At 35.4% G+C, this 26,143-nt stretch overlaps 1 protein-coding gene across 5 annotated transcripts in view; it reads right to left on the bottom strand.

Annotated features, from left to right (window-relative positions):
• Positions 1–26,143, bottom strand: part of SCN2A (sodium voltage-gated channel alpha subunit 2) — a 76,083-nt gene that overhangs the window by 17,151 nt on the left and 32,789 nt on the right. For 3 of the 5 annotated variants that reach the window (XM_038142662.1, XM_038142661.1, XM_038142665.1), the window contains 11 exons: positions 24,562–24,625; positions 23,859–24,000; positions 22,865–23,071; positions 21,147–21,437; positions 17,616–17,996; positions 16,508–16,640; positions 14,764–15,002; positions 13,722–13,895; positions 11,616–11,972; positions 9,504–9,983; positions 304–424 (listed from right to left, as the gene is read on the bottom strand). In XM_038142662.1, the coding sequence (XP_037998590.1) occupies positions 304–424; positions 9,504–9,983; positions 11,616–11,972; positions 13,722–13,895; positions 14,764–15,002; positions 16,508–16,640; positions 17,616–17,996; positions 21,147–21,437; positions 22,865–23,071; positions 23,859–24,000; positions 24,562–24,625 (2,589 nt within the window). The remainder of the gene's footprint in view (positions 1–303; positions 425–9,503; positions 9,984–11,615; positions 11,973–13,721; positions 13,896–14,763; positions 15,003–16,507; positions 16,641–17,615; positions 17,997–21,146; positions 21,438–22,864; positions 23,072–23,858; positions 24,001–24,561; positions 24,626–26,143) is intronic. The other 2 variants (XM_038142664.1, XM_038142663.1) reach the window with 1 other exon arrangement.

Genomic DNA, 26,143 nt, shown 5'->3' with positions numbered 1-26,143 from the left:
ATGAATGGTAATCATTTGACTTATTTCTTATCATAGTGCTACTGAATTATATTCTTATAATTCCTCTTTGAGCATTTTTTTTAGTATTTGAATTTAAATCTTTGTATCTTTTGCAATACCTTCCAAAGAGAGAGAACACACAAGAACAGTAAATCTATGGCAGTAACTCTGAAAGAGCTACTAATATTAACAGATATTACAACTATAATTACTAAACTTCTTTTGATTTTGTTTAAAAAGAGAATCCTGCCCAAGTCTACACAACTAGGTTTATATATCTTGCCTTTATTTTGCTTTGCCTACCTTCTGTAAAACAAGCTTCTGGCTCTAGAACTTCTTCTGGTTCTGCTTCTGGCTGTTCACCTTCTGGAGGTAGTCCAATATCAACTGTGCTGCCTTCTGATGAACTGGATGCATTCAATTTCTGTGAACAAAACCCCACATAATTTTTTTCAGTTTTATTATTTTGAATAGAAATTTATGTTGGAAATGTATATCAAATATTTTGAATGTATTCAGCGCTGTGATACTAAAATAACTTCTTATCTACAATCTATAATGCCAAATTGCTCTACTACAGGTGAGGTCACAAGATTAGAAACTACATAACGTGCATTTTCCCTATTGAAAATACTTTGATATTTTCATACAAGGAATTGCTGAAATTAGTAGAGCATTATTCTGAGCCACACAGAAGAATTTTGAAGTGAAATTTCAGTAAGCTAAGAATGGGTGCTTTCCACATTTTGTACTGTTTAATTATTCCAATCATGTGGCTGCATTTTAGGTTATGCTTTAGATAGCATGTGTTAATACAAATAAATTTCCAAAATCATGACCAAACCAACAGCAAGCTGCACAGATGTATTTTCATGCCTCAAGTAAATATTATTCTAGCAAGTCTGCAAAAAGCTAAATCTAAAGTTTTAATGTAATGTTTTCATTATTATTGACATGAAAACACATGTTATGAGTTTTTTAGGATAACTTAATTATCTTTATTTCCAAAAGAGCAGCACATTACTTTAGCAGCAGTAGCTGATATTTTGCATACTCACTTGCCAATGCATTTTCTGAATTTATTGTGCATTTTGAAACTACTTATTACTTTGGTACAGTACACATAGATGTCCAATTACTATAAAAGGCAAAAAAATTTGAATGACTGAACTTAAAACAATTTCTTTTAAAACAATATTGTACTAAAATAATACTGCATCAATAGATCATACCAATATTACAATCCACACCTTAAAAATTATTCTTTCACACCATCATATGATGCTGGCAACAGACAAATATGAGTACTATAAAAAGTAAAAGTAGTTTGATTACAGCATTCTATGACTCTTCTAATGTTATCACTATATGGAGTATAACATCAGTAAAATGGCTGCATTGATAAGTAGCTAATCGTATAAAGGGAATGATGTAAGCAGATTTAGAATGGAGTCTATAGGGAATTAATATTAGACAGAGATGTTCTATGATAACATTAAAGATATATATTTTTGCTGACACTTAAATCTGAAGTTAGAGGCATTATTCCTTTAAAACATTTCTGAGTAGCTTCAAATTCTATACAGTTTTTGTGAAGGAAATGTAAACAGTATTCATCTGTGGATACAGAAAGTAACTTGAGACATTTAATGGAATTTTACATAGCAACAAATATTCATTATGTTCTTCAAACAAAAAGAAGATTTATTCCTTTCTCTCCCATCCTGATTCTATTGAATCACACTGACAATATATTGTGTTGTGATTCTGACATGAGCTTAACTTTGATTTTTGTGTACCATGGTTCACTATAGAGCACATTTCAGAGGAAGGCTGAGCAAATGGAAACATGTATCGGAGGGTGTATTATGCTCCTAGCTTCAGTGGTATCTGCACACCCATTTCATCTATGCTTTTTTGAATTTCCCAGCTTAGACATTCAGGTCTCATATTTCTGCATGAGTTTTAACATCTATTGAGGTCAGGTCCAATGTACAAAGAGATGTATGCACACTTTTCTGCAGATTATTATTGACAAATTCCACATTGCAATATGTTTGAATTATAGATAATGCATGGCAGTTTGGTCATTGTGGAATACTGCCTCTAAAATGGGGAAACTAGAAAGTATGGGATAAATACTGTAGTCATCAAGTAGGGACCACAGCATTTAAACATCAGTGGAAGTCAATCATCAGTTTGAGGAAAATCCATAAATACCATAAATGCAAGGTACATTAAAAAAAAAGTTACATATTATGTTAAAAAAATACCATTTATCAATACAATACAGTAAATAATTTTTAAACTGAGAAGTGACTGTTTTTATTACATAGTGTTTTCTTAAAATGTTGCTTGCATCATTCCAATCTGGAGAGCACTTCTAGCAGAATGCTGTAGTAGTAGCAGAGCAAGCAAAAATTATGAATTGGCTGAACTGTAAGTTTGAAAGACCTACTGTCCATTCTTTTACAGGAAAATGAAGAGTTCAGTGACTCAGATATTATGCAGTTAGTTTAATAAGCAAAAAAGGGTAATGAATTCCTATTACTGAAATTGCTTAAGACTAACATTTAACTCAACATGGAAGATTAGATATAGCTACTATAAGGAGAGATCAGAAATATCAGATAGAAAGGTAAAAAATTATCAACAGAACTGTAAATTATCAGGAACATCAAAATAACAACTTTATTTATGTGGTGCACTATGTATGGTGAGATGTATCTTTTAAGTCTCTTCTCTCTAAAAAACCACTATGCTTCATTCACAGAGCTGTAACAATAATCACTGGAGTTAAACTGAATAGAAAAATCCTAAATTGAATCAACAGCAGCTGATACTTGAAATGCAACAATGAAATGCCTCATCCCACTGAGAACTCAGTTACTCTTCTGCTGCTCTAACTGAGTATTTCCTTAGCATGCTGCTCTATTATACCTGAATTTGGCCCAACCAGATCAGTGTGTAAAGAAAAATATTACAAAAATTATTCAATAAATTTGGTCTGTAACAGTTCAGCATCATTTGGGAAAGAACAAAAACTAGAAATTTTCAACAGTCAACATTATCTTTTTTCATTTTTGTTTGTAATTTTTAACATTGAATTTATTGTATGGCATTATGTAGAAAATTATAAAATTTAGTATGCATTAGAAACAGCTAGAAAGATTTTATAATACAACATCTCAAGATTTTATTGACTCAATTAAGTTCAGTATGCTAGGAAAACTTTTCAGTAACATTTATGTATTTCCACAGCAAACTGTGGAAACTGGCATAAAGCAACTGACTCGGGGACTTTGTACTGATTTCTATGTATTCAACACAATATGACCTGGAAATGGATCATGTTATTGCTATCATGTTCGTCCATGCCTTAAAACATAGGAAGACTTTTTCGAGCACTTACCAGTGTTCACACATATGGAATCCAGCTGGCTTCCTAGACTACCCCAAATGCAGACTCTGATATATAGCATATATCCCAGTTCTTTACCAAAACACATCTGCAAGTTACCTTTTTACCTGGTAAATTGCTCTCTGCTTACCAGCATTACAAAAACTGGATTTAGGCTATTTATTTAACATGTATAGAGCTTATTTAAAAAATGAAACTATAGAAACAAGATAATAATCAAACCCAAGCATTAGCTTTGATCTAATAGTAAGTCCATTTTAAGCTTTTTGTTATACCATGAGTCTAGATTTCAAAATAATTCAGTCATGCAGATTATAAGAGATTTATCAGGATCAAACAATAGACACTCTTTGAGAGTTATGAAAATAGGAATTTTCTGAATAGGATGCTAAGAAAATTATTCTCAGAGAAATCTGTTTTTCAAAACTTTAGAATGTACATACTCTACCTCCTTTTTGAAGAAAACAGTAAGGGGACAAAAGTAGTTAGATGTTTCTAAAGCAGCAGTATACTGATTATCCTAGAGATTTAAATATCTTTTACATCACATGTACCAACAGCCTTGCCAGACATGCTTTAGTCAGCAATACAGAACAGTATGAGATACAGATTTTAATTTAGCTTTCAAGATAGGAAAGCAGCTTGCCTATCAGAGAAGCATTGCAAAAAGCAGCAGCCAGGATTAGGTCAGGAAGTTTTTGACATAATTACTTTCTGAACCTTGACAACATCACATAGATTCATACAATTCTGCTTCACTTACAGCCAGGCCACTTCTAACATTTCTTTGTTTGTTCCAAAGATGATTATCTGAGAGTAGATGGACAGCTCTTAGCCTAATATTTTTAACAAAGCCTGAAATTTCATTATTAGCCCGGATGCCACTAATAAATATTGAAATTAGAATTTAAGGGATTGAAGGAGCAAAGAGCAGGACAGACATAAGCAGGAAGATGGAGCCAAGAGAAACCACCATTTTGATTTTGCTTTCAGTTTTCCTTTCTCCTAAATACCTGTGAAAATGCTAAATAATGGAAATTAAATTGATTTTATTTTCTCAGTGCTGTGTAGAGGTCAGTATGAAAATGAAATTTTCTGTGATATAAATGGCAATATTATATCCAAACTATCCAGTCTTTTTCAGTATGGCTATATCACCTATAAATTCTACAAAGTGGTAGATATCTTTGTGATTCCACTGGTGTAATTGAGTGGAATCTAGATTTCACTCTTTCTAATGCTTATACAGTTAGGCAGAATAACTCTATAGGTACAAAAATCCAGAACACTGTAAATTAAGCAAAACCATGTTGTGGTGATTATTGGTTGCAAATATTGCAAAAACCCAGTATCTCTAAATTATAGTCCACTCTGAACTTTATAGATATTCATAATTCCTTTGATCTACTTATTAATGAGAATTTATTAAATGAAAATATTTGCAGAAAAAGTTGTATGAAAGCAAAAGCATTTTAAGTAGCAGTGGAGATATGCTCCAGTGGGAAAAAGCTCTCCCACCAGTACCTACTTGAAAAGGCTCTTTAATTCATACAAGCAATATGTATGAATAGTGAAAGGATATTTCTGAAATAGAGTAAGGGGCTGCTGTTTGCAAATATTAATTAAGCAAACTTCTGTTAACTCTAACATTAACAGCTCAGTATCATCCATAGTGAATCACAATATGCCAATACAATGTTACCAATTCACAATACAAAGCCTAAATTCTTCAGAGTATCAAGGGATTTTAAAGAATGAATATTTTTAAATCGAAATACATTATATCAGAATAATCATTCTTTACAGAATATAAGAGGAAAAGCTCTGGAGCAAGTGTGTTTTAATTCCACTGATTTACAAAACTGAAAGCAGCAACTGTGGTGTTGTAAATATTATGGCATTGTTTAAGAGCTGAGATGTAAATCCCACTGAAGCTTGAGGGACTTCCGGACATTTTGATCCAAAGACAGTAGTTTATTTACTGGAACACTACCCTTTATTTATTACTGATGAGATGGGAATAACTTTAACTTTCTCAAGGCAGACAATTTTAGCTGTTTTGGGAGGTAATAATTTTTTGACCATAAATTAAAGAGCTATAATAAGATTAAACTGGGCCACATCTTGCAATCAGTTTTCTCTTTGCACCTCTACACCTAAATGTGAGTGTAAGTAAGAGCAGAACTGATCTCTGAATGTTTAACCAGCCAAATAACAGTTTTGTATGAATTCTTTCAACCAAATTACGGTCACATGCTTTGACTGCAGAAATTAAATTATTTTCATGCTTAATGGTGCTCCAAGTACCGCATATTAATCTCCAAAGTAACTAAATGTTTATACAAGTACTAAAGAAAAGCACTTCTAAAAAAAAAGTGAAAAATAAAAACATGACTATGATGAGTTTGCAGGTTACCTCCATTATAAGTTAAAATACAATAATATGAAAGTTTTCTGAAACAGCTAGCAGCTTTTCATTATCAACACAATTTACAGATGGACTTATATATAAATATAAGCTTCTGATGAGAAACGTGGCATATGTGTTACATATCCTGCCTTCCCTCAAAGCAAAAGAAAACCCTTCAAAAACAGAATCCTGAATTCTATACCATCAAGATTAGGAGAGGCACATAGCATGCACTGCAAAATACTATTAAAGTATTATGGAGAGGATCAGAACCACAGAAATCCTGGGGCTGCCGCTCTTGCCTGACCATGCTGTGATGCGAGTCCCGTGGCTCAGCAGGGAGCAGCTGTGCATGTTGGTACTTATTGCAATGAATGGGACAGGATCATAGCTGAAGAGCATGCAGGCCAGTCAATATTGGCTAAAAGGTGATTAAATAGGATATAGAGAGATGTATAACTTGCTTAGGTAACCTGTGTAAAACTGGTGACACGATGCTCTGCCTCGCTAAAAGGCACCAGAGCTGCCCGCTTGACTGATCCAGCTTGGTTCTACTCCTGTGAGAAGTAAGAATGGTAGGAAATGAAGTTCAGGACACAGCACCTCTGGTTTTTGCACTGAATATTGCTTAAAGTAAAATATACATTATTAATGTGTCTGCAACACCATTAGGAGAGCCCATTTTCTTCAAAGCATTGAAAAATATTTTGTCATCAGTATACCTTAGTGTTATTATTGGCCTATAAGTTACATTTAACATAAATTAATTATTACCCTCTATTATGATTATTTTAACTAATTATTATACAGTCATTCATGTACTACCAAATTTTTCATATAAACCATCCTCATAGTACTTTAAAACCTAAAATGGAAAAAAATATCTTTATAGTTTGTACACTAAATAGCAGTACTGCAGCTCAGATCCACAGACCTTTATTTATAGGACAATGGACTCATCACAGTTACCATAATTATTTATGGTCTACGTCCATGATAAAGTTTTATTTAGTATTTGTTCTCTAAGTTCCTTATTATACTGTATTCACCCACTGACATTCTTAGGGACACAGTGTTTTTATAATTAAATTTATTTTAGGTTTCAGTAACTTTCTAAAAAACTCCTTGTTAATTCACACCTACTAAGCATGTACAACATTTTATGTATTGTTTCTACAAAGGCATAATCTAGTTAACATTTCTATCAAACTACTGGAAAGATACATGGGCTATAATAGAGAATTCACCAAACGTTAACATGCTTAATTAAAACTTGCTAAGAAATAATAATTATTTTGTTGGAATTCAGCTAATTGCCCTATAAAACAGTGAATACATGGACTTGGTTGCAGACACAGAAGCAAGCAGAAGCACACAGACACACACTCATCAGCATCTGGCTATCCTGTACAGTGTCCTCACAGCACCTGGATGCCTCAGCTGCCTTTCATCTGCAAATCTGCTAATTGAACACAGTTTGATGGCAGTTCCCCACTTAGATTTTTTTCATTTGTGGTGGGAGCAATGAAGTGACTGGCAGATCAACTTGGCAACAGCGGTGTCATATAAACAGGAAAACATGAGAGGCCAGAAATGCAGGGCACATTATGTCATGGCAAAAAAGAGGAAACCTTGTAAAAAAGCCATTTGTAGTCAATTTTTTAATTTAAAGAAATGCCTTTTTTTTTCCTATGGAACATTTTCATTACAAGAGTGTTGGTCATTTGACTAATAAGCCAACACTCCACTATATCAAAAAAACCATGGTTAAGAGTATGAAGTGAAGAGTAGGAACTAGGATTAAGATTTTAATGCTTTTGGGTCACGCTTCTGTGACACAAATCTACTTGAACTTTAGGCACTTTCCTAAGAAATATGCTCACAATCTTTGCTTATTGCTGTGTCTCTCTTGAAAATCCCTGAAACTGATAAACATTCCCTTAATTTTTTCACCTTCAGCATCTGCATTAGTAAGAAATTTTGGCCCCAAATATACTCAGCAGAGTTTCAGACTTGGCCAGTTGAAACTGCTTGGCACTAGCTCATCCCTGATTTAATATGCATTTCTTTGTCTTATCACCTGATCAGTTTGCAGTTCCTGAAGCACAGCAGCATTAAGTGCCTCCAAGAATGCAATGAAGACACTGTTTTCTTTTAAATATGGTAGGGGGTGTAGAAAGACTTTCTTTTATGGTGGAAGCTTAATGACTGGAGTTCATGCCTCAAATGTGGGATAATCTGCTTTAAAACTTTTCCTATAGGAAGTCAGTATTTCTGTCATCTTGTAGAACAACCCAATGAGAGTCCTTCAGTGGGAAGAAAATAAAGATTTGGCTAATGAAAACAGTCAGCAGTCTCATCATCCAGTTATACAGTGAAGTAAGAGATGCACCATTGACATACCCAGCCCTGCTAACCACCAGCACAGAGGTTTGTATAAAGCTCACCCTCCACCTCTCCTACTGACAAAGTGCTCTTGTGCAATGAAGAACAGAACAAGTGAAGGTTAAACTTCAACTGATTTGTTCTACACCCAAGTACTGGTTTTGAAGAGTAAGATAAAAATTAACACAATCAATTGGAAAAAAATTATAAGAATACTAAAGACACTTGTGATAAGAAAAAAGAAAATATGACTAAATGTGCAATGCAGTTGGTAGAAAAAAGGATCCCAGGCAGAAAATTACTAGAATCTTACCCATATTTATACTCTCAGATTCAAGTAAGAGAAAATCATAATGAAAGCCTTTATGTTAGTTTATGTCTACCCCACAGCATGCACAATACTGTTCAAAAATACCCATGCTAATGCTGAATGAACTAGCATGAGTACTAAGCATTGCACAGACTTACTCCACTTGAGCTGATGTGCCTCCACCACTTTCAGTTGTGCAGGACAAAGCAGTGGGTTAATAATACACACACAATAATAATGCCTTGGCATTCACTATAACCCTCAGCGCTAGATTGGATTTATCCACTTGGCACCACCTTGTGCCAGAAAGAGGTGCATTTTATTAGTCACAGTAGGTAACAGATTCAAATATCTTAAAGCTTTGAAAAGAACAATGAGTAGTCAAATGAAAGGATTTTATACTAGGATATTAAGCTTTGTAACTTTTTTACCATAAGGCCATTAATTCACTTCAGTGGTTCTGCAACCATCAAATGGATTATTAGTGATTTATTTGACATTGTTTAGTGATGTTAGTCCAGTATTCAAATGTACCAATCTATGATGTATATGGATGCATTTTCACTTTATAAAAAAAGTTAAAAACATCAGAATGAACTGTTAAAAAAGCAGATTAAAAAATAAACTGCTCTAATGAAATAAGCATAGAGAAATTTGCACCAGTCATACGCACTTCGTATGACTTCTGGTATCCAGGACTATTAAACTGGTTCCTTTGCCTGTTAAGGATTTGACTAAACAAAATAGAAAAAAAAAATAATTTTAAAAAAACTTTTCTTACGTATCTTGATTGTTACTGTAAATGCAATTACCATCATTCAAAACTCACAACCTTACATCAATTTACCTTAAATAACATTACAAGTTTGTATATGCTGTTGTAAAAGAATTAAGGATTTTAATTCAACACAAGTAACCTCAGAAAAAAAAAAAAAAAGACAAGCATCAGAGTACTTTAAAGTTACAAAAAGGCTTACCTCTTTGCTTTCTTCCAGGTCTGATTCACTGCTGAACTCCTCTGTGTTTAAATTTTCAAAATCTGATTCTCCAACAGCAATGGGCACTGTCACGGTGAGACTTGGGTTGTTTATGAATGACATGTAATCACTTTCATCAACAACATATTTTTCCACACTGCTGCCTATGCCACTGGTAGTTCCATTCCCGTCTTTGAGATAGGCAAGGTTTTTACCTATGTCTACTATTGTATGGTTGGAAATGCAGCTGTCTTTTTTATTGTTTAGGTCTTCAAGAGGTTTGATTTCATCTAAAGCTTTCTGTTTTCTAACAAAGGCTTTTTGGATGAATTCACGCACTTTTCTCTTCACATAATCTATGCCTTTCTGAATCCTTGCCACAGCAATCTGGAGGTTGTTCATTTCATTATCATCATCGGTAGCAGCAAGGTTGTCTGAACTAAATGAGCTTAACAGCAAGGCCAGAAATAGGTTGAGTACCTAAAATAAAATATGGAAAAAATTACTTTAATTTTTAAGTTATAAAAGATATATCATTAAAAGTTTTTCAATATGAGATAATTTTTATTTCCCATGTAACACCTTATTTCTAAGCACCTTCCTGCTATTCTTTTCAGTTCATAATCCCTGTCCCCAGCATTTCATTATCTTGCCAAAAGCACTTTTAGGTGGTTTAACTTCACTAATACAGGTGAAAATCTGAGCTGTTCCTTGACTGTCTCCTCCACAATCTACAGTAGTAAAGGTCTGCCCCTCAAAATGGAGAAATACATAAAGAGGCAGAATACAACATAATGCAGTGATTTATGCAAGCTACATCCACTGCAGTGTTCATAGGCCAGGGGAATGTAGGCAAATGCCAGTCTTCTACAGTTCAACAGACCATAGCTCCAGTATCTCTAATTCAGAATATAGTAAAATTTTGTATTTGGCGAGTGTACATGCGTCTCTTTTGGTCCTGGGCAGGAACACTAGCTAAGAGCTAGAGTCCACAGATGTGGTACACCTCAATTTCAAGAAACTATTTCATCTCAATTTCAAGAAGCTATTTCAGACTTTATTGCATGACATTTTACAAACATACAAGAGAAATTTGAATTGCATGCAATTACAGCAGACCATGTGCAAAACTGATTAAAAATAATTTAATTAAAAATCAGTTAAATTATATTTGTCAGTTCTTCCTGTTATGCCACAGTACTCACATTACTCTGGTGAGACTTACGTAGTGATGACTGTGGATAAACATATTTATAAAATTTGTGGATCATACCAAAAAGAGAAAGGATGCCAGCACTCAAGGAGAAAGAACTACAATTAAACATAATCATGGTTTATGGCAAGTTGGTGAAATTATTCAAAATCAGTATTTTGTTTAATTCTTAAGTACTGTTGTGGAAAGGATTGTGAAGAAAAATCAATAGCATGTACACAGAAAGTGTGAAAACTGGCAAGGTGGAAGCACTGCAGAAAGGGGTATAGGGGCTGCATCAGGAAAGCAATGCTGATACAGAAATTTCATGTGTTTTTTGGGATGTACTACAAGGAATGCTGAGTGTAAGAAATGAAAGTATCATTATTCCATGTTATTCAGTACTTGTGTCTTTATTCAAAATGTTGCTTGGGAGGAATTCAGAAGCCAGTAGCAAAAGGGATAAGCCATTTATAAATCATCACTTATGAGAAAAAAATTGAAGAGTTAGGCTTGTTTTGTTTCCCAGAGAAATGATGAAAGTAGAAACAGTAAGCTTTTAAGTATTATAAATGTTGTCATAAAAACCAGCAATTTTCCATCAATATTGAGATAATTTAGTTTACTTGGCTGTAAAAGGTGATTTAAATTAGATGTTTTTTTTAAAAGGCACTCTTAACTGTAAGCATAATTCAGCACTGCTCTTACTAAAGATGTTATAAACTTACTGAGATTTAAAAGAAAAATAGACAAACATTTGTCATAGATAATCAAGGTATATTTGAACCTAGTGTACAGAAAGGGCAAGTGAACTACATGATTTCCTGAAGTCCTTCTCTAGTTTTCATTTCAGATTTCTAAATAATGTAAAACAAGAGGTATGTCCTAAGAGTTTTAAAAAATCCCCACAGATTACATACCACTAGGTTTCCAATCACCATGACCATCATGAAGACTGTAAGGCACATGGTTTGGCCAGCAACCTCCATGCAGTCCCACATGGTTTCTATCCATTCTCCACACAGCACTCGGAATACAATCAGGAAAGAGTGGAAAAAGTCGTGCATGTGCCAGCGAGGAAGTTCACAGTCACTGGAGATCTTGCAGACGCATTCCTTGTAGCTCTTCCCAAAGAGCTGCATCCCAACCACAGCGAAAATGAACACGATGATGGCCAGCACCAGGGTCAGATTCCCCAGAGCCCCCACTGAGTTGCCAATAATCTTGATCAGCATATTTAGGGTTGGCCAGGATTTTGCCAATTTGAAAACTCGAAGCTGCAAAAGAGAAGAATGGTATACGGTTCTTCATTATCTAATTGTAATGAAATTACTGCTATACATTTCATATTTCAGCTACCATGTGTCACCTGCATCATGTCTCTTGTAATCTTTAGAAGTTTTAGTAACAAAATTTCTGTTTCCAGTTCTTTGTACAATACTACACATCAGCAGTGTTAAGTTCTGATTCAAGTGATAAGAAATCAAAAATAATATCTCTACGCTCATTTCAAATACATTGAAATTATCACAAAGACTCCTATTCAGACTTTGACTCTTTGGGTGACTTTAGGTATTTATAAAGAAGCTTTACTTGTTAAAGAAGTTGGACAAAACAGTCTTTCTCCTGTAAACTCTGAGAAAATATTACTAAAAATAAAGGAGCACATATGAAATGTGATCAGTTTAACAGGACCATAAGTGTATAGTCACTTCTGGATTCTTTCATCTTAACAAGCAGTGAGATGGAGGAAATGGTTTTCTTAAAAAGAAAAACAAGCTAGAGTTGTTAATGACAGTCATAAAAGTGACTTGCAAGTGTCTTTAACAATATATTTTCTGTCTTTTGAAATAAATGTAATGCTTTTTACAAAGCTTGTCATACAACATTCAGAAAAACAAGGGAAAGTATTATATTAATAACTACAACTTGAAACAGACAAAAATGAAATTATTGGAAAGATACAGCAATTGTACAGACAATTGAAAGAGAAGAATACTAAAATGAATATAAAACTAAATATTATTTCATGTGATGATTTTATGTTTCATAAAGAAAATATGACATCAAAACAACTTGACATAAATGTCAAGTTAAAACCAGAATCTACTACTGAGAGAGAAGTCAATCCAGACAGATTTTAGACTTCAGGCAAAGTACAGTGTAATGCTATGCAGATAACCAGAAAAAAGCTTATTTAAAACTCCTTATTTTTTAGAGGGGATGTATTTAACTTTCATTTTAAGTTAAATTTTTTTTTTATTTAAGGCAGAACTTGATCTTGATGACCAAGAACTCTAGCTTTGTGTCTCTCACTGTGTAGGTCTTTTCAGAAGAGTGTTTGGACACTGAATTGCATGCTAGCCTAGTCTGCAGGAAGACCAAGGTTTTTCAAGTTCCTGTTCATGAAAGAGATGTCTAATAACAGACAGAGACACTGTAGTGACTTCTGAGCAGAAAAGCTGACAGACAGCAGATAGACCTTGCAGAGGATGGTACAGAGAAAGCTGGTAGGGATGAAAAGCCTCAGGACAATGAAAAATCTTAACACTACTCTCTTTTAAAACTAACCAATAAAGGCAATTGGTAATGGAATTCTATAATTTAAAAATGTCAATAAACTTTTATTAATTAACTCATTATTTACCAAGCAATTCACTAATCTTCAGTCACAGGTAGTGTAGGCCCTGTGGCTCTTGAATTTTTTTTACTCCCTCATCTAAGGAGAAGACTCTAAGAAATACTTCTCTTAGAAAAGTTAATCCTTTAAGCATACTTTTGGCAAGAATAGAATTTATGTTGACAGTATGTTGAAGGAGAAACAGACATTACTATGATAATATGCAAAACAAACTCGACATAATAGATACATGCCATCTAGTGAGTATGCAATTTAGCATTTTGTAAGTTCTGAAAAGATCTTCTATCTCAGCCAAATATGTAATTTGCAAATGAAAAATGCACAAAATATATATGTACAAACACAAAAATGTAATCTAGAAACATATTTTAAATTGTATATTTACCAATCGGAATGATCGAAGGACAGATAATCCTTCTACATTTGCAAGGCCAAGTTCCATTAAACTAAGACTCACAATAAAACCATCAAAAATATTCCAGCCCTCTTGGAAATAATAATAAGGATCCATGGCAATTATCTTGAGAAACATTTCTGCTGTGAAAATTCCAGTAAACACCTGCAAGGAAAATACAGTTTCTTACTCCAGTTTAGGAAGAAAATACTTAAACATTAAAGCTAATGGTATCAACACGTGCTAAGTTATATTTTCAGCAAGAAATTAATGATAAATCTGAATGTCTTCTCTATATTTCCATACACTGGGGTTAGGAATAAAATTCTTATTTGAAACTTACATATGCATCATAGAGTTTGGGTTACAAATAAAAAGAATAGGGAAATGTGGTTTTTATCTAGCCTGCTAATGTGTATGTATGCCAATACACTGAATATAATCTGATTTTAATGCACATTTTTATCTCCTTAGAGCTCATCTTTGCCGTTAGACTACCTTTTGACTTCCAGAAATAAAGATAACTATTCCTATCATAAACTTATTATATTAGGAAAAAAATTATACAGAAAGTTGAGCAGAACTGTTCTTCAGGATGACCTGTGGAAGACACCATCATTCCATTTGATCATTTCATTACATCTGTCATGCTTACTGGGTCTTTCCCCTCTAAAATTCCTTGAACGCCCAGATCCTTAGGAGCTGCTAGTGAGGAGCAGAACAGGTGTGGGAATGGAACTGAAAGTTCTTATGATTTGTAACTATTAATCAAAAAACCAAAAAAAAATTCTTTAATGAGCTTCAATGACAGAAGATGAAGATTTTAAAAATCAAAGTGCATATGTTGACTCAGTAGATCTTGACTCTGTAAAGTAAGAGTGGTGAAATTTACAAATGTCAACAAATTAAATTTAAGTTCAACAATCCCAAGCCTCTAAATAGTCAACTTTTTATTTTACATGAATGTGCATAAGTCAGAAAATAATTTAAGAAAAATGCATTTTACAAATATGGCACATCATGAAAGACTTACAAGGTTTCCTACTGAAAGCACACCACTAAACTGTTCTGTCATTGGGTAGTGCTCCATGGCCATGAACAGGGTGTTCAGAACGATGCAGATGGTAATGGCCAGATCAACAAATGGGTCCATCACAATCAAATTTACAATATGTTTGACTTTCAGCCAGGGAGTACAGCAGTCCCAAATCAAGCAAGTGTTAGCAAATTTATACCAGCATGGTGGACATTTCTGTCTGGATTCTTCCAGTTCTAAAGAGAAAAATGAAAATAACATTTTAAACATATTTCTCTATTCCAGAATCGCCTAGATATTTCCTTGAAACCTAAATGCTGTTTTCCAAGGTACTGTTGATAAACTCTGTTGATATTTTGAAACTAAGACTGCTTCCAGTTAAAATAAATTACAATTTAAAATAATCTATTAAAAAAACCCCAAAACACCACATCAACCCCCCCCCCCCCAACAACTATACTAAAGATTCAGTAGATAATAGAACCATTCACAAGCTAATGCTAGATAGAATGCAAAAGAGAAATTTGTCTTAGAAACCTGCCATAAGGCTGGGTGATGAGGGGATTGAAAGCAGCCCAGCAGACAAAGACTTGGGGTTATTGGTGGCTGAAAAATTGCGTGTGAGCCAACCATGTCAGTCACAGCCCAGAGAGCCAATATCCTCCTGGGCAGCATCAAAAGCAGCATGGCTGTGGGAAGGGGTTCTCCTCCTTCAGCTGGAGTGCTGTGTTCAGCTCTAGGGTTCCCAGCATTAGAGCAGGTTCAGAGGAGGCCACAAAGATATTCGGGGGCCAGAGCACACGGCCTATGAAGACAGGCTGAGAGACCTGGGGTTACTTATCTAGAGAAGAGAAGGCTCCAAGGAGACCTTATTGCAGCCTTCCAGCACTTACAAGGGGTCTGCAGGAAAGATGGAGAGAGAGCCTTTATCTGGGAGTGGAGTGAGAGTATGAGGGTGTACAGTTTTAAACAGAAAGAGGGCAGGTTCAGATTAGGTAGTAGGCAAAAATTCTTTACTATGAAAGTGGTGAGGCCCTGACACAGGTTGCCCAGGGAAGATGTAGATGTCCTATCCCTGGATGTATTCAAGGCCAGGTTGGCTGGGGCTTGGAGCAACCTGCACTGGTGAAAGGTATTCCTGTCCATAGCAGGGGCTTGGAACTCTTGGTGATCTTTAAGGTCCCTTCCAATAAAATATTTTACAATATCCTCATGAAAGATAAGCATTTAGAGCAAGCCTGAAGTCAGACAAGGATTTAGGCGACATTAGGGTCCACATGTGCACAACTGCTCTTTATTACCTTACAATTTTCTATTCTGGGCGTAGCCATTTAAACCTCAACATAATGTTTCAACCTTTCTTACAAATAATTGCTTAATTCCATGATTCCGAGTAATTGTATTTAGCCTTACAGGAACAGCGTCTATTGAATTGGTAGAAGGGGATTGTTCCACTGCAAGAAGCATAGCCATTTTTAAATTGGAAACTTGCTACTTCTACCTCAAACCTATCAGTATGTTGTGAGCTTTTATCTTCTTCCAAATTTATCAGTCCCAAATTAAAGAAGAAAAAAAGAAAAAACCCACCAAACAATCCCTCCCCTAACTCCATATAGAAATCTCTTCTTGTCTGTACCCTCTAGGCTGAAACAGCTGCCTTAAAACATCACTACCACTGAATGCATCACATTTAATAGCACTTTTAAGGCACTGTCATACAAAAAATATCTGTGTTACATACCTTCCATTGTGTTTGTAAGCATGCTGGCTATACTCATTGCTCTTTGCCTTGCACTAGGGTCTGTTAGGTAGTCCATAGGAACATGGTAAGAACTAGAATGTCTCTTTCTTAAGTCAGTTTCTGTAGTAGTGCCCTGAAAATAAAGCACAGATGAAATAGCTAATTGATTGTACATTTAATAACACTGTAAGTTACTGTAGAGCTCTACTGGTTTAAAACACTACTGTCCCACACCATGCTTCAGTTCTATTGAGGCTTCACAACAGACTAAGGTATGCCTGACTCTGCATAGAGCAAACAGTCTAACACTGCAGCACACTGCTCTTGTGCCTGAAGAATAAGTTTTTTAGTATTTTGCTGAAACAGGGCTGAGATATTAAAGCAGATTTCAGACTAAAAAATGTTTCACAGTGCTTGTCAATGAGCTCTGCTGTAAATATCTTTCAATTTAGGCAGTGAAGTCTTTTTCCAAACATGAAAACGCACAGCCCACACAGCTAGCAGTAAAGGAACTAAGCATAAGTGCATTTTCTTAGGACAACTCTTAATTTAGAATAAACTATGAATTTCCTAGCACATTTTCCAGACAATGAAAAAATATTTAGTAATGTTGACATAAAAAACCCATAGAAAAATTAGCTATATTACAGGAACACTGTCACAACTCTTGTAAGTTGTACTACCAGGGTAATATCAAAAGTTTCATGTATGGACAGCAGGAAGCTAAATACTAATTTAAAATATTCCATTAAGTAAATGTAAGGTTTTTTTCCATTTTGATATCCTTTCTGATATACAAGTACAGAACCATCCAGTTAAGTCTAAGCATAATGAATCAATGGGTGTAAGACTACACAAACTAAATTTATTCAATGGTTTACTATACTATTCTGTTAATTCCCAATCAATTTGCATGCATTTTCACATATTTAATAATTGAGAGCTGGACAACTTCAATTTCTCCTTTAGCTTATAGCTGAAATACATGAGAGGAACATTCACAGCTTAGCCAGAAAGGTCATCATTGCAATGTGACTACATTTGTGGAAACAGTGACTGATCATACAGGGACAGAACGTCATGCCTGAGCTATTGCAGACTTCCTTACATTGCTAGCAGTGGCTGCTTTATCAATCATCACCTCTGGCAGAAGCTGTCCCGTAGGCGATGTCAAAGCTGGCGGCCCACCAACTAAAGACACCACTCCATTGCAATCCACAGTGCTGTGCATCTTTCCGTTTGCTGGAAGTGCAGGTACTGTTCTGGATGACCTACTGGCCTGGCTAATGTTGCTGTTGCGCCGTTCTCCGTGTCTATGAGGAACAAAGAGAGAATCTCTTCTGCTCTCGTTGTCTTCAAAAGTGCTGTGCTCATCATCAGCAAAGTCATTTTCTGATCCTACATCCTTTGCTCGACCTCTGAAGCTGAAAAGACTTGTTCTGCTGTTGCGCCTTGGGGAAAACAGGGAGCCACGAATGCTCAGCAAAGACTGCAGGTAAATAAAAACAATTACTATCAGATGAAAATAATTTAAAATACAACATTTTCATACAGAGGAAAAATCCACAATGTCTTAAAGGGTAAGGTCATCTACAAAAAAATGAACTGGTACAGTCCCCCCACTAATACACTCCCTTTTGGGTAGTAAACAAAGAGCACATAAGTGACAGACAAAGACTAGTTATTTTACTGCTTTGGATATATGAAATCAATCAGTTTAATCAGAGTAAAAGAAACTGCTTGACAGAATTGTTTCCTCTGCTATTCTGCCTATGTTATTACCAACTGTTCATAAACTGAATAAGTATATCTAGACACTCTTTACCCTAGGCTGGCATTAGTATGACAGGCTGAGTAAATAAAATTTTAGGCAAATTTTCTGTGACCCAGTCTGCCCACAGAAGTAGCTCCCAAATACTACCTAGTTTAAAAAAAAGTACATATCTTTTCAGATATTAAGCAAGTAGAACATAATAGATTTCTTACTTCTTTTTAAAAGTCTTAGCTATCCTGAATATGCAACAATTTGCCTGTAATTTTGTATAAATAGGTTTGTTAATCTTCATCAGTTTACTCATTGGAGTAAATGTTCTGCTATTGGCGGATCTCCAGTATTAGAGTCAAATCAATGCTCTAATCTTACAATTAATTATATACGTTCTTAATTTTAATTAATATCAGTAATTGCCTTGACTTGATTGGTAAGTATTAGCACCTGATTTCACCCAAGACCTCTATGAACAGCAGAGATGATACATAACAAAGCAGTGTCTTTGTTTCTCTTCTTTAACTTATCTTTGTGGACCTGAGCCCCAATTGTACTAGGGACTGCAAAATGCAGAACAAAAAGGCACTCTGCAAAGAACTTATCATTTAAATGTAACACAACAGATGGATACAAAAAGAAAGGGAATACACAGAGGCAAAATTGATGAATATGATAAACAGTCATCTTAGCTCACCTGAAGTCACTTCCCTGTCAAGCTTTCTGTAGGCAGCATGGTAAAAGAGAGTTTTAAAGAGGGATTTGAGGAAAGCAATGAAGTGTTCTGTGAAAACTCATGGGAGCTTCTTCCAAGCATGAAGGGCAGCATACCAGAAAGAGCTCAAAGAAACTAGTTTGAAAATTTAACAGGAGGTTATGAATGCTGCTTTGGGTCAGTCAAAGCTGGGACTTGTTTACTGTAAGTAGACAAGGTGGGTTGGGAGGAACTTTAGGTACAGTATGTTTTATGATATTAAAAAAAATCTTTAGGTAAATATGTTTACTAGCAGATTAGAGAAAAGCAATGGGATAGGTTAGTGCTCTTTGCAACAACATTCTTGATGAATACAGCAGGAAAGAGGTCCAAGTTAAAAATGATTCAGAGTTGTGGGTCCAGAATAGAGTTTAAAAAAAATAGAAAGAAAAAGAGTGAGAAAAGGGATCTAGCAAAAGGCCTTGTGGAAATCCTTTGGAAAACTGTCAAAAGGGGTAAAAGGATCTCCTAAAGCACAACTAAACCAGGAGAATCGAGAGGAGACAAAGTTATGAATGTAGGAAGAATAAGATTTCAAGAGGAATAAAATGGTCATTTACATTGAAAGAAAATGAAATGCCACAGAAAAAGTCAAAGATTATATATAAGCCTGAGTTTTCTTTAGGAAAATGGTATTAAAAGCTGGTGAGTGGAACTTCTTTTTAGTGGTTAGAATCCAGAGTGAAAAGGAACTAGGGTTGGAAAACCAGAGGGGAGGTGATTTCTAGACTGTCATAGTCAAACAACTGTAAATGAACTTGGAGATGAAAATGTTAGAAGAACAAGTTGTATGAGGAATGCTTAACTTCTTACAAGATGGATGAATTGTGCTGCAGTTGAATAAGGCTGCAGTTTGAATGAAGAGATAGGCAAGAATATGCACCTAGGGGATCAGATGGATCTTCAACATGAAGTTGAAGTCAATTGACATGTGTGGAAATTTGTATAAGGAACAGAATGAATCATGAACTAAACTCAGCAATGAAGCCTCACAGAGATTAGTTAGACAGCTAACAACATAAAACGGTGGCAGACCAAGGAGGTGGGGTGGGGGGAAGGATGCATTACTATTGAGAAAGGAAATACATTAGGAAGTGAGTGGAAGGAGTGGCAGAAATAGAAACCCAGAAATATTATATTCCCACCATAGTCTGGTCTAAGGATGACAGTCCTTAGTAAGAAAATATTGGATGAAGAGGTCTGAGCTTCTTTGAGAATGGGAGGCTGGAGAAAACAATACATGAAGAGAGTATGAACATTCATGATCTATTAAGGGATGAAACAGGCTTTTCAGAGACAGAAATAGAAGAGGATTAAAAAGGCAGGAATGAGTTTAGTAATAATGACTAAAAAGAGGGAGAAAGCAAGTCATAAAGACCAGGGAAAATCGAGAACATGGAGATAAAAGGAAGAAGCATATAGAAGCACAAAAAGGGGCAGAAAAAGGAGAGAATGTATGCGAGATCTGGATTTGCAGTGCTTAGGGGAGAGTGAGAAGTGGGCAAATGATGAGGAGCTTTGAAAACTGTAGGAGATAACATTATAAAACCATCAAATGAAATAAATGTCTGGATGGGAGATGCAGATGGCATTCTGAGTCACGGGTGTTTCAATGTAAGAGAACACATGCAAAGACACATTGCCACACACATTTCCACCTTCTTTAAGATAACACAATTAATGGTCTCACATCAATTAATTTCTCAAATTTCACATGAGCATTAATTTCTGTTGAGCTTTCTGCATCCCAAATTTTAATACTCTTCTCATTTGAAACATTACCTTTTGTATGTATGCACCCTGTTTTGAAGCTACTCATCATGCTGAATACATTCAACTTGGTGGGGAGATAGGTCCATTTTAATTAAGAAGCTTGAAATACATATATTAATTAATATATGTAATTTTGATTTTTCACACAGGAATTCAGAGTAAAACCAAAATCTCTCAAATTCTTAGAGTTTCATATTTGGCTGCAAATTTTTACTTGGTTAGTCTTTGATTTAGGATATTAATGAATCTGTGGTATCTTGCAAGAATTAACCGAACTGCTATACAGGGCTTTCTTTATATGATGAGTAGACAAAAAAGGTGTTTAAGAGGTAATAATACTATGGTACCTGGTGTGGAGAAGAGAATCTCTTTTCGTATGTCAGTCTATTCCCCTCAATGGAAAATCGGAAACCTTTCTTTTTGATGCTGTCCTCTGATTCCGATTTGTGAAATTCTTCCCCATCCTTCTCCTCGCCTTCAGACTGTTCTTTTTGCTTTTTTTTCTTTCTTCTATTCCTTCTCTCTTTAGCACTCTTTGAGCTCAGTTTTGATGCCTCAGAAGAACTTTCGGAGAATCCACCTATTCCACCTACTCCACTATAATCTCTTGAGTCAGCTGCTGCAGCTGCTGCCGCCGCCTATACATACAAGCACATGTGCAATTTACAGCATTTATACAAATACATACCCCACTCACTATTTCAAATTTATTCCCACTCTTAAAGAAACTATTATTTTGAAATAAAAGCAATGTTTCCACTTCACCAAACCCAGCATATCATAAGAAGTGTAATTTGTGAAATACTACAGGAGCCATAATTTGCCATTGCTCCATAAACCAGGAGCAAGAGTAACCCAAGGGAAAACTGTGCTGTCAAAAAAACAAGTTAAAAAACATCTGTTTCAGATTGAAGCAATATGCTGCAATGAATTTTTCATCTGAAGCACTATGTAAAAATAAAGAATCAAGCCTAAAACTAGTGCTAAAATCCCTGTTAACTGGAAACAACACTTTCTCACAACATTTTGATGGGTTTTGAATACTCCCTAGTCTATTAAAGATCTTGTGTAATGCTGATATCTCAGCTTTGCAAATAATAATCAGAAATTTGTGTTAAACTATACACTATTACATAATTGTTGCTGTTTGATTTTCAAAACATGTGGAGCATTTTATTAACACCTATTTACAAGATGTGGTAAAAAAAACAAAAAAAAAATCTCCCAATTCCCCCCTAACACATAGCAATTGACCAATGAAACAAAAAACACTGGCTGCTGACTTTAGTCATGTGTTTATATGGAAGACATTGTTCAAATTCTGCTCTATGAGGCCACATGCCAAACAGACATTATAAATTTTTCTATTAAAGATTTGAGAGCCTTCAAAAAATGAAAAGTAATTTCAAAGCAGCATGTAATCATTACATTTGTACCACAGAAGTGTTTTCTTTGGTTTCTCCACTTTTCCCAGTTCTCTTTAAAACTGCAAAGCTATGGCTTTCTGCTGTGAGAGATGGGCAGGGGGTAGAAAAAGCCAAATATTGCTGAAGCACCATCGCCTACAATAGTTTTGCCTGTAACTTAAGCACAATTACTCTTTGGATTTTTCTTTTCCGTAGCTCCACCTCCATTTCAGACAATCACAGAATTGTTGAGGTTGCAAAGGAACCTCTGGAGGTCATCATGTCCACCTTTCCAGAAGACAGGGTCACCTAAAGCAGGTTGCCCAAGGACCATATCCAGATGGCTTTTGATTATCTCCACAAGCACTCTGGGCAACTTTTTCCAGTGCTCCAGTAAAAAGTTAATTTCCATCTCCAATTTGAAAATCCAGTGCTTTAGCTTTTTGGTTATTATTTTTGTCACAAAATTAACAGGTTCACTCAAAACAGCAAAAAAAGTGCAATGGAAAACATTAGAGATTATTTACAATATGAAGAAATTTATAAGGGAAAGTAATATATTGTTAGAAGTAGGGGAATAAAAGTTTTCTGATACGTGGACAAAAACCATCTGTTCACAATCGTGCATGGACTGAAGAAATTTTACTTAACAGGGATACCTGAGCTTCCTCCTGTTGCTTTTTCAGTTGTTCCAGCATCTGCTGAAATTCTGCCTCTTTCTGCTCTGCTTCTTCCATTGTTGCTTGATTCTGTTCTTCGTAGGCCATGGCAACCACAGCCAGGATCAAGTTGATTAGGTAGAAAGAACCCAGGAAAATGACCAAAACAAAAAATATCATGTATGTCTTCCCAGCAGCACGCAGTGTCTGGAGGAAAAAGAGATAATACACTTTTTTAGAAGACTTTAACTACTGTTGTATAATAAGTTAGTCTCTGTGTTATAATTTAGAAATATGTTATAAGATTGATTTATGTTAGCACAAGAATATTTAGTTACTTTTTCCTTAGAGAAATAATATTCTATCCTAGATACATATGAAAAATTTTGTGTCTACTATTGTCAGGGTAAATCCAATTCTGAATAGTTCAGAACTTATACCAGTAAGAATTTATACATCTACATTAAAGCCTTTAAATTTAACAGTAGGTGGGGCCACTGATCAGCATCTTACCTTCCTGTCTCAGTCCCAAACTACACTGTCACAAAAATAGTGCATTATACAAAATGTTACAGTGGAGAAAATTATAGTCCTTCAAGTAAGGATATGTGTAGTTCAGGGACAAGGTGTAACCTTTTCAAACAAAACATATTTTTACTAGACTGCAAATCAATTAAACATAGCATCTCTTTACATCATTTATGGGTAAGAAGCTTTGACAACTTAAATTCATGTATTCATTTAGGTAAAAAAAAACCAATAATGCTTAACCATCTTCATAAAATAACAGCTATTCCCTTAATGTATTTAAGAAGCACATGGGAACCTAAATCATGAATAAGGGCCTTATTGTTTTAGACAACAGTTTACATATATGAAATTAAAGACGGTTTCTGTTCCAAAGGCCTTAGGGACAAGTGAATGAAAGTAACTATGCAAATACTATGCAGTAATGGTATTGGTGATGGTGCTGTTTATTTTAATAAGTCCTCACCAGCTGGTAAAGATTCTCCCAAAAGTCCTGAGTCATCAATCGAAACAGTGACAAGAATGCCCAACTGAATGTATCAAAACTTGTGTAGCCATAGTTGGGGTTTCTACCAGCTTTCACACATATATATCCTTCTGGGCATTGACTACAAAAGAAGAGGAAATGCTATTTTTAACAACTACTCTACATTACGATATGCTGCAGTAAAACAAAATTGTTCAGGAGTACCAGATGCTAATGAAATTATGAACAAGTAAAACGTTATTCTACATACCTAAGATAAAAATATATAGCTTATTATTTTTCACTTTTTAATTCTACTTCCTAATAATATTTCAATGCTTTAATAATATAACTAATAGCATTCTACCCTTCCCCACAATTTGTCATAACACATCTCCATCAGGACAAGAGTAGAACATCAAGTAGCATGGCTGATAAACAGTTGTTAGCAAGTTGGCAGCAACACTTATGCACACATCATTCATGTGATTACCTTTACAAAAGTAGCCTAAGAGGCTGATGGAAGTGCCTGTGTAAATTCAAATGAGAGAGATGGTTGTATTTAGGTATAGCTTCAAATGCAAAACATTGGTAATTTGCAACTCTACTGTACACTTGATATTAAAGTTGACTACCTGAACTATTCTAAGTAGCTCATTATTTGTCTTTGATGCATAATGAAAAATGATGATCATTTTCTTACCCTGCATCTGAGCTATTGCCACACAGCAGTGCATCATTTTGCCCTTCCAAGAAGTAGAAATGACCTGTTAAAAAAAAAAAAATCAAAAAGTTGATGAGAAAGATAATATTTATGCCTAATGAAAATTGAGCAATTTTATTAACTTTTACACTTGAAAGAAACTAGCAGAGCTAACAAACTGTTTGACTGCAATATATAGTGGTTAGGAATGAAAAAAGCATGGAAAGTATTGTTTTGACAGGAAAATTATTTTCTACAGAATCTTCAAGTTAGCCTTTCTTTAGAAAACAAAAAGTTAGTTATGCAGTTAATTCTTAGCAACTAACCAAATTATAAGATACAAGGGGAATATCAAATCGTGTATGTTAGCAAATCAAAAAAATACCAGTAAAATGAGGCAAAGGATGAGAGCAATTCTGTGCCTTCAATCATGCATTTTGATACATAACATTTAGTACTATTTATTTATAATTAATTATTACATATTATTTTATCCAAGTATTCCTTGAAAAAAAGCTGAACTATTGGGGATGAGAAATTTTTCCCTGTGCTCAACACCGGTGAGGCCACACCTCGAGTGCTGCATCCAGTTCTGGACCCCTCAGTTCAGAAAGGACATTGAGGTGCTGGAACAGGTCCAGAGAAGGGCAGTGAAGCTGGTGAAGGGTGTGGAGCACAAGTCCTGTGAGGAGCAGCTGAGGGAACTGGGGGTGTTTACCCTGGATAACAGAAGGATGAGGGGAGGCCTTGTCACTCCCTACAGCTACCTAGAAGGAGGGTGTAGCCAGGTGGGGGCTGGTCTCTTCTCCCAGGCACCCAGTGACAGAATGAGAGGGCACAGCCTTAAGCTGTGCCAGGGGAAGTCTAGGTTGGACATAAGGAACAATTTCTTCTCAGCAAGGGTGGCTGGGCACGGGAATGGAGTGCCCAGGGAGGTGGTGGAGTCACCATCCCTGGAGGTGTTTAAGGAAAGACTGGATGCGGCACTCAGTGCCACGGTCTAGTTGACAAGGTGGTGTTAGGCCGTAGGTTGGGCTAGATGATCGCAAAGGTCTTTTGTGATCACCCCAAATGATTCTGTGATAACACAACATGTTCAAGAAATTCCTAATTGGATCTTGATTTGAGCAGCTGGGGGAGAAACCATGCGTTTATTGTACCTTATACAAAACTAATACACAAAATTCTGTAGCAGGGGAATGTACTTGAATATTTAGGCTAACTATTAAGATGAGGTAAAATACAATTTAAAGAGACAGAAGGCCTGAAGTCCCCCAACACACTCTTCTATTTTATTTTATTTTTCTTTCTTTGCAGCAGAAAAGGAAACACATTTTGCCATCAATTCCTAGTTTGCAATTCTTAGGGTAAAATGGGAATCTCTAATGGAGATTTTTGGGTCAGGTGGCACATTAAGCTAAAGTTGCCAGAAGTAGGTATGTTCTGGCTGTTCTCAGGAAGCAGATGGTTCTGAGATTCACTGCCAGCTGGCATGGACTAGCTTAGCTGGCATGAACTAACTGAGGGCTAATGCTAAACAGACAAGCAGGGAATTGCAACCAGTTCCTACGGACTGCTTCTA

This window comes from Motacilla alba, chromosome 7 (assembly GCF_015832195.1).
Source record: "Motacilla alba alba isolate MOTALB_02 chromosome 7, Motacilla_alba_V1.0_pri, whole genome shotgun sequence".
In the NCBI taxonomy this organism is placed as follows: Eukaryota; Metazoa; Chordata; class Aves; order Passeriformes; family Motacillidae; genus Motacilla; species Motacilla alba.
The sequence above is the reverse complement of the archived record's forward strand: the minus strand, read 5'-3'. Positions and strand labels throughout refer to the sequence as shown.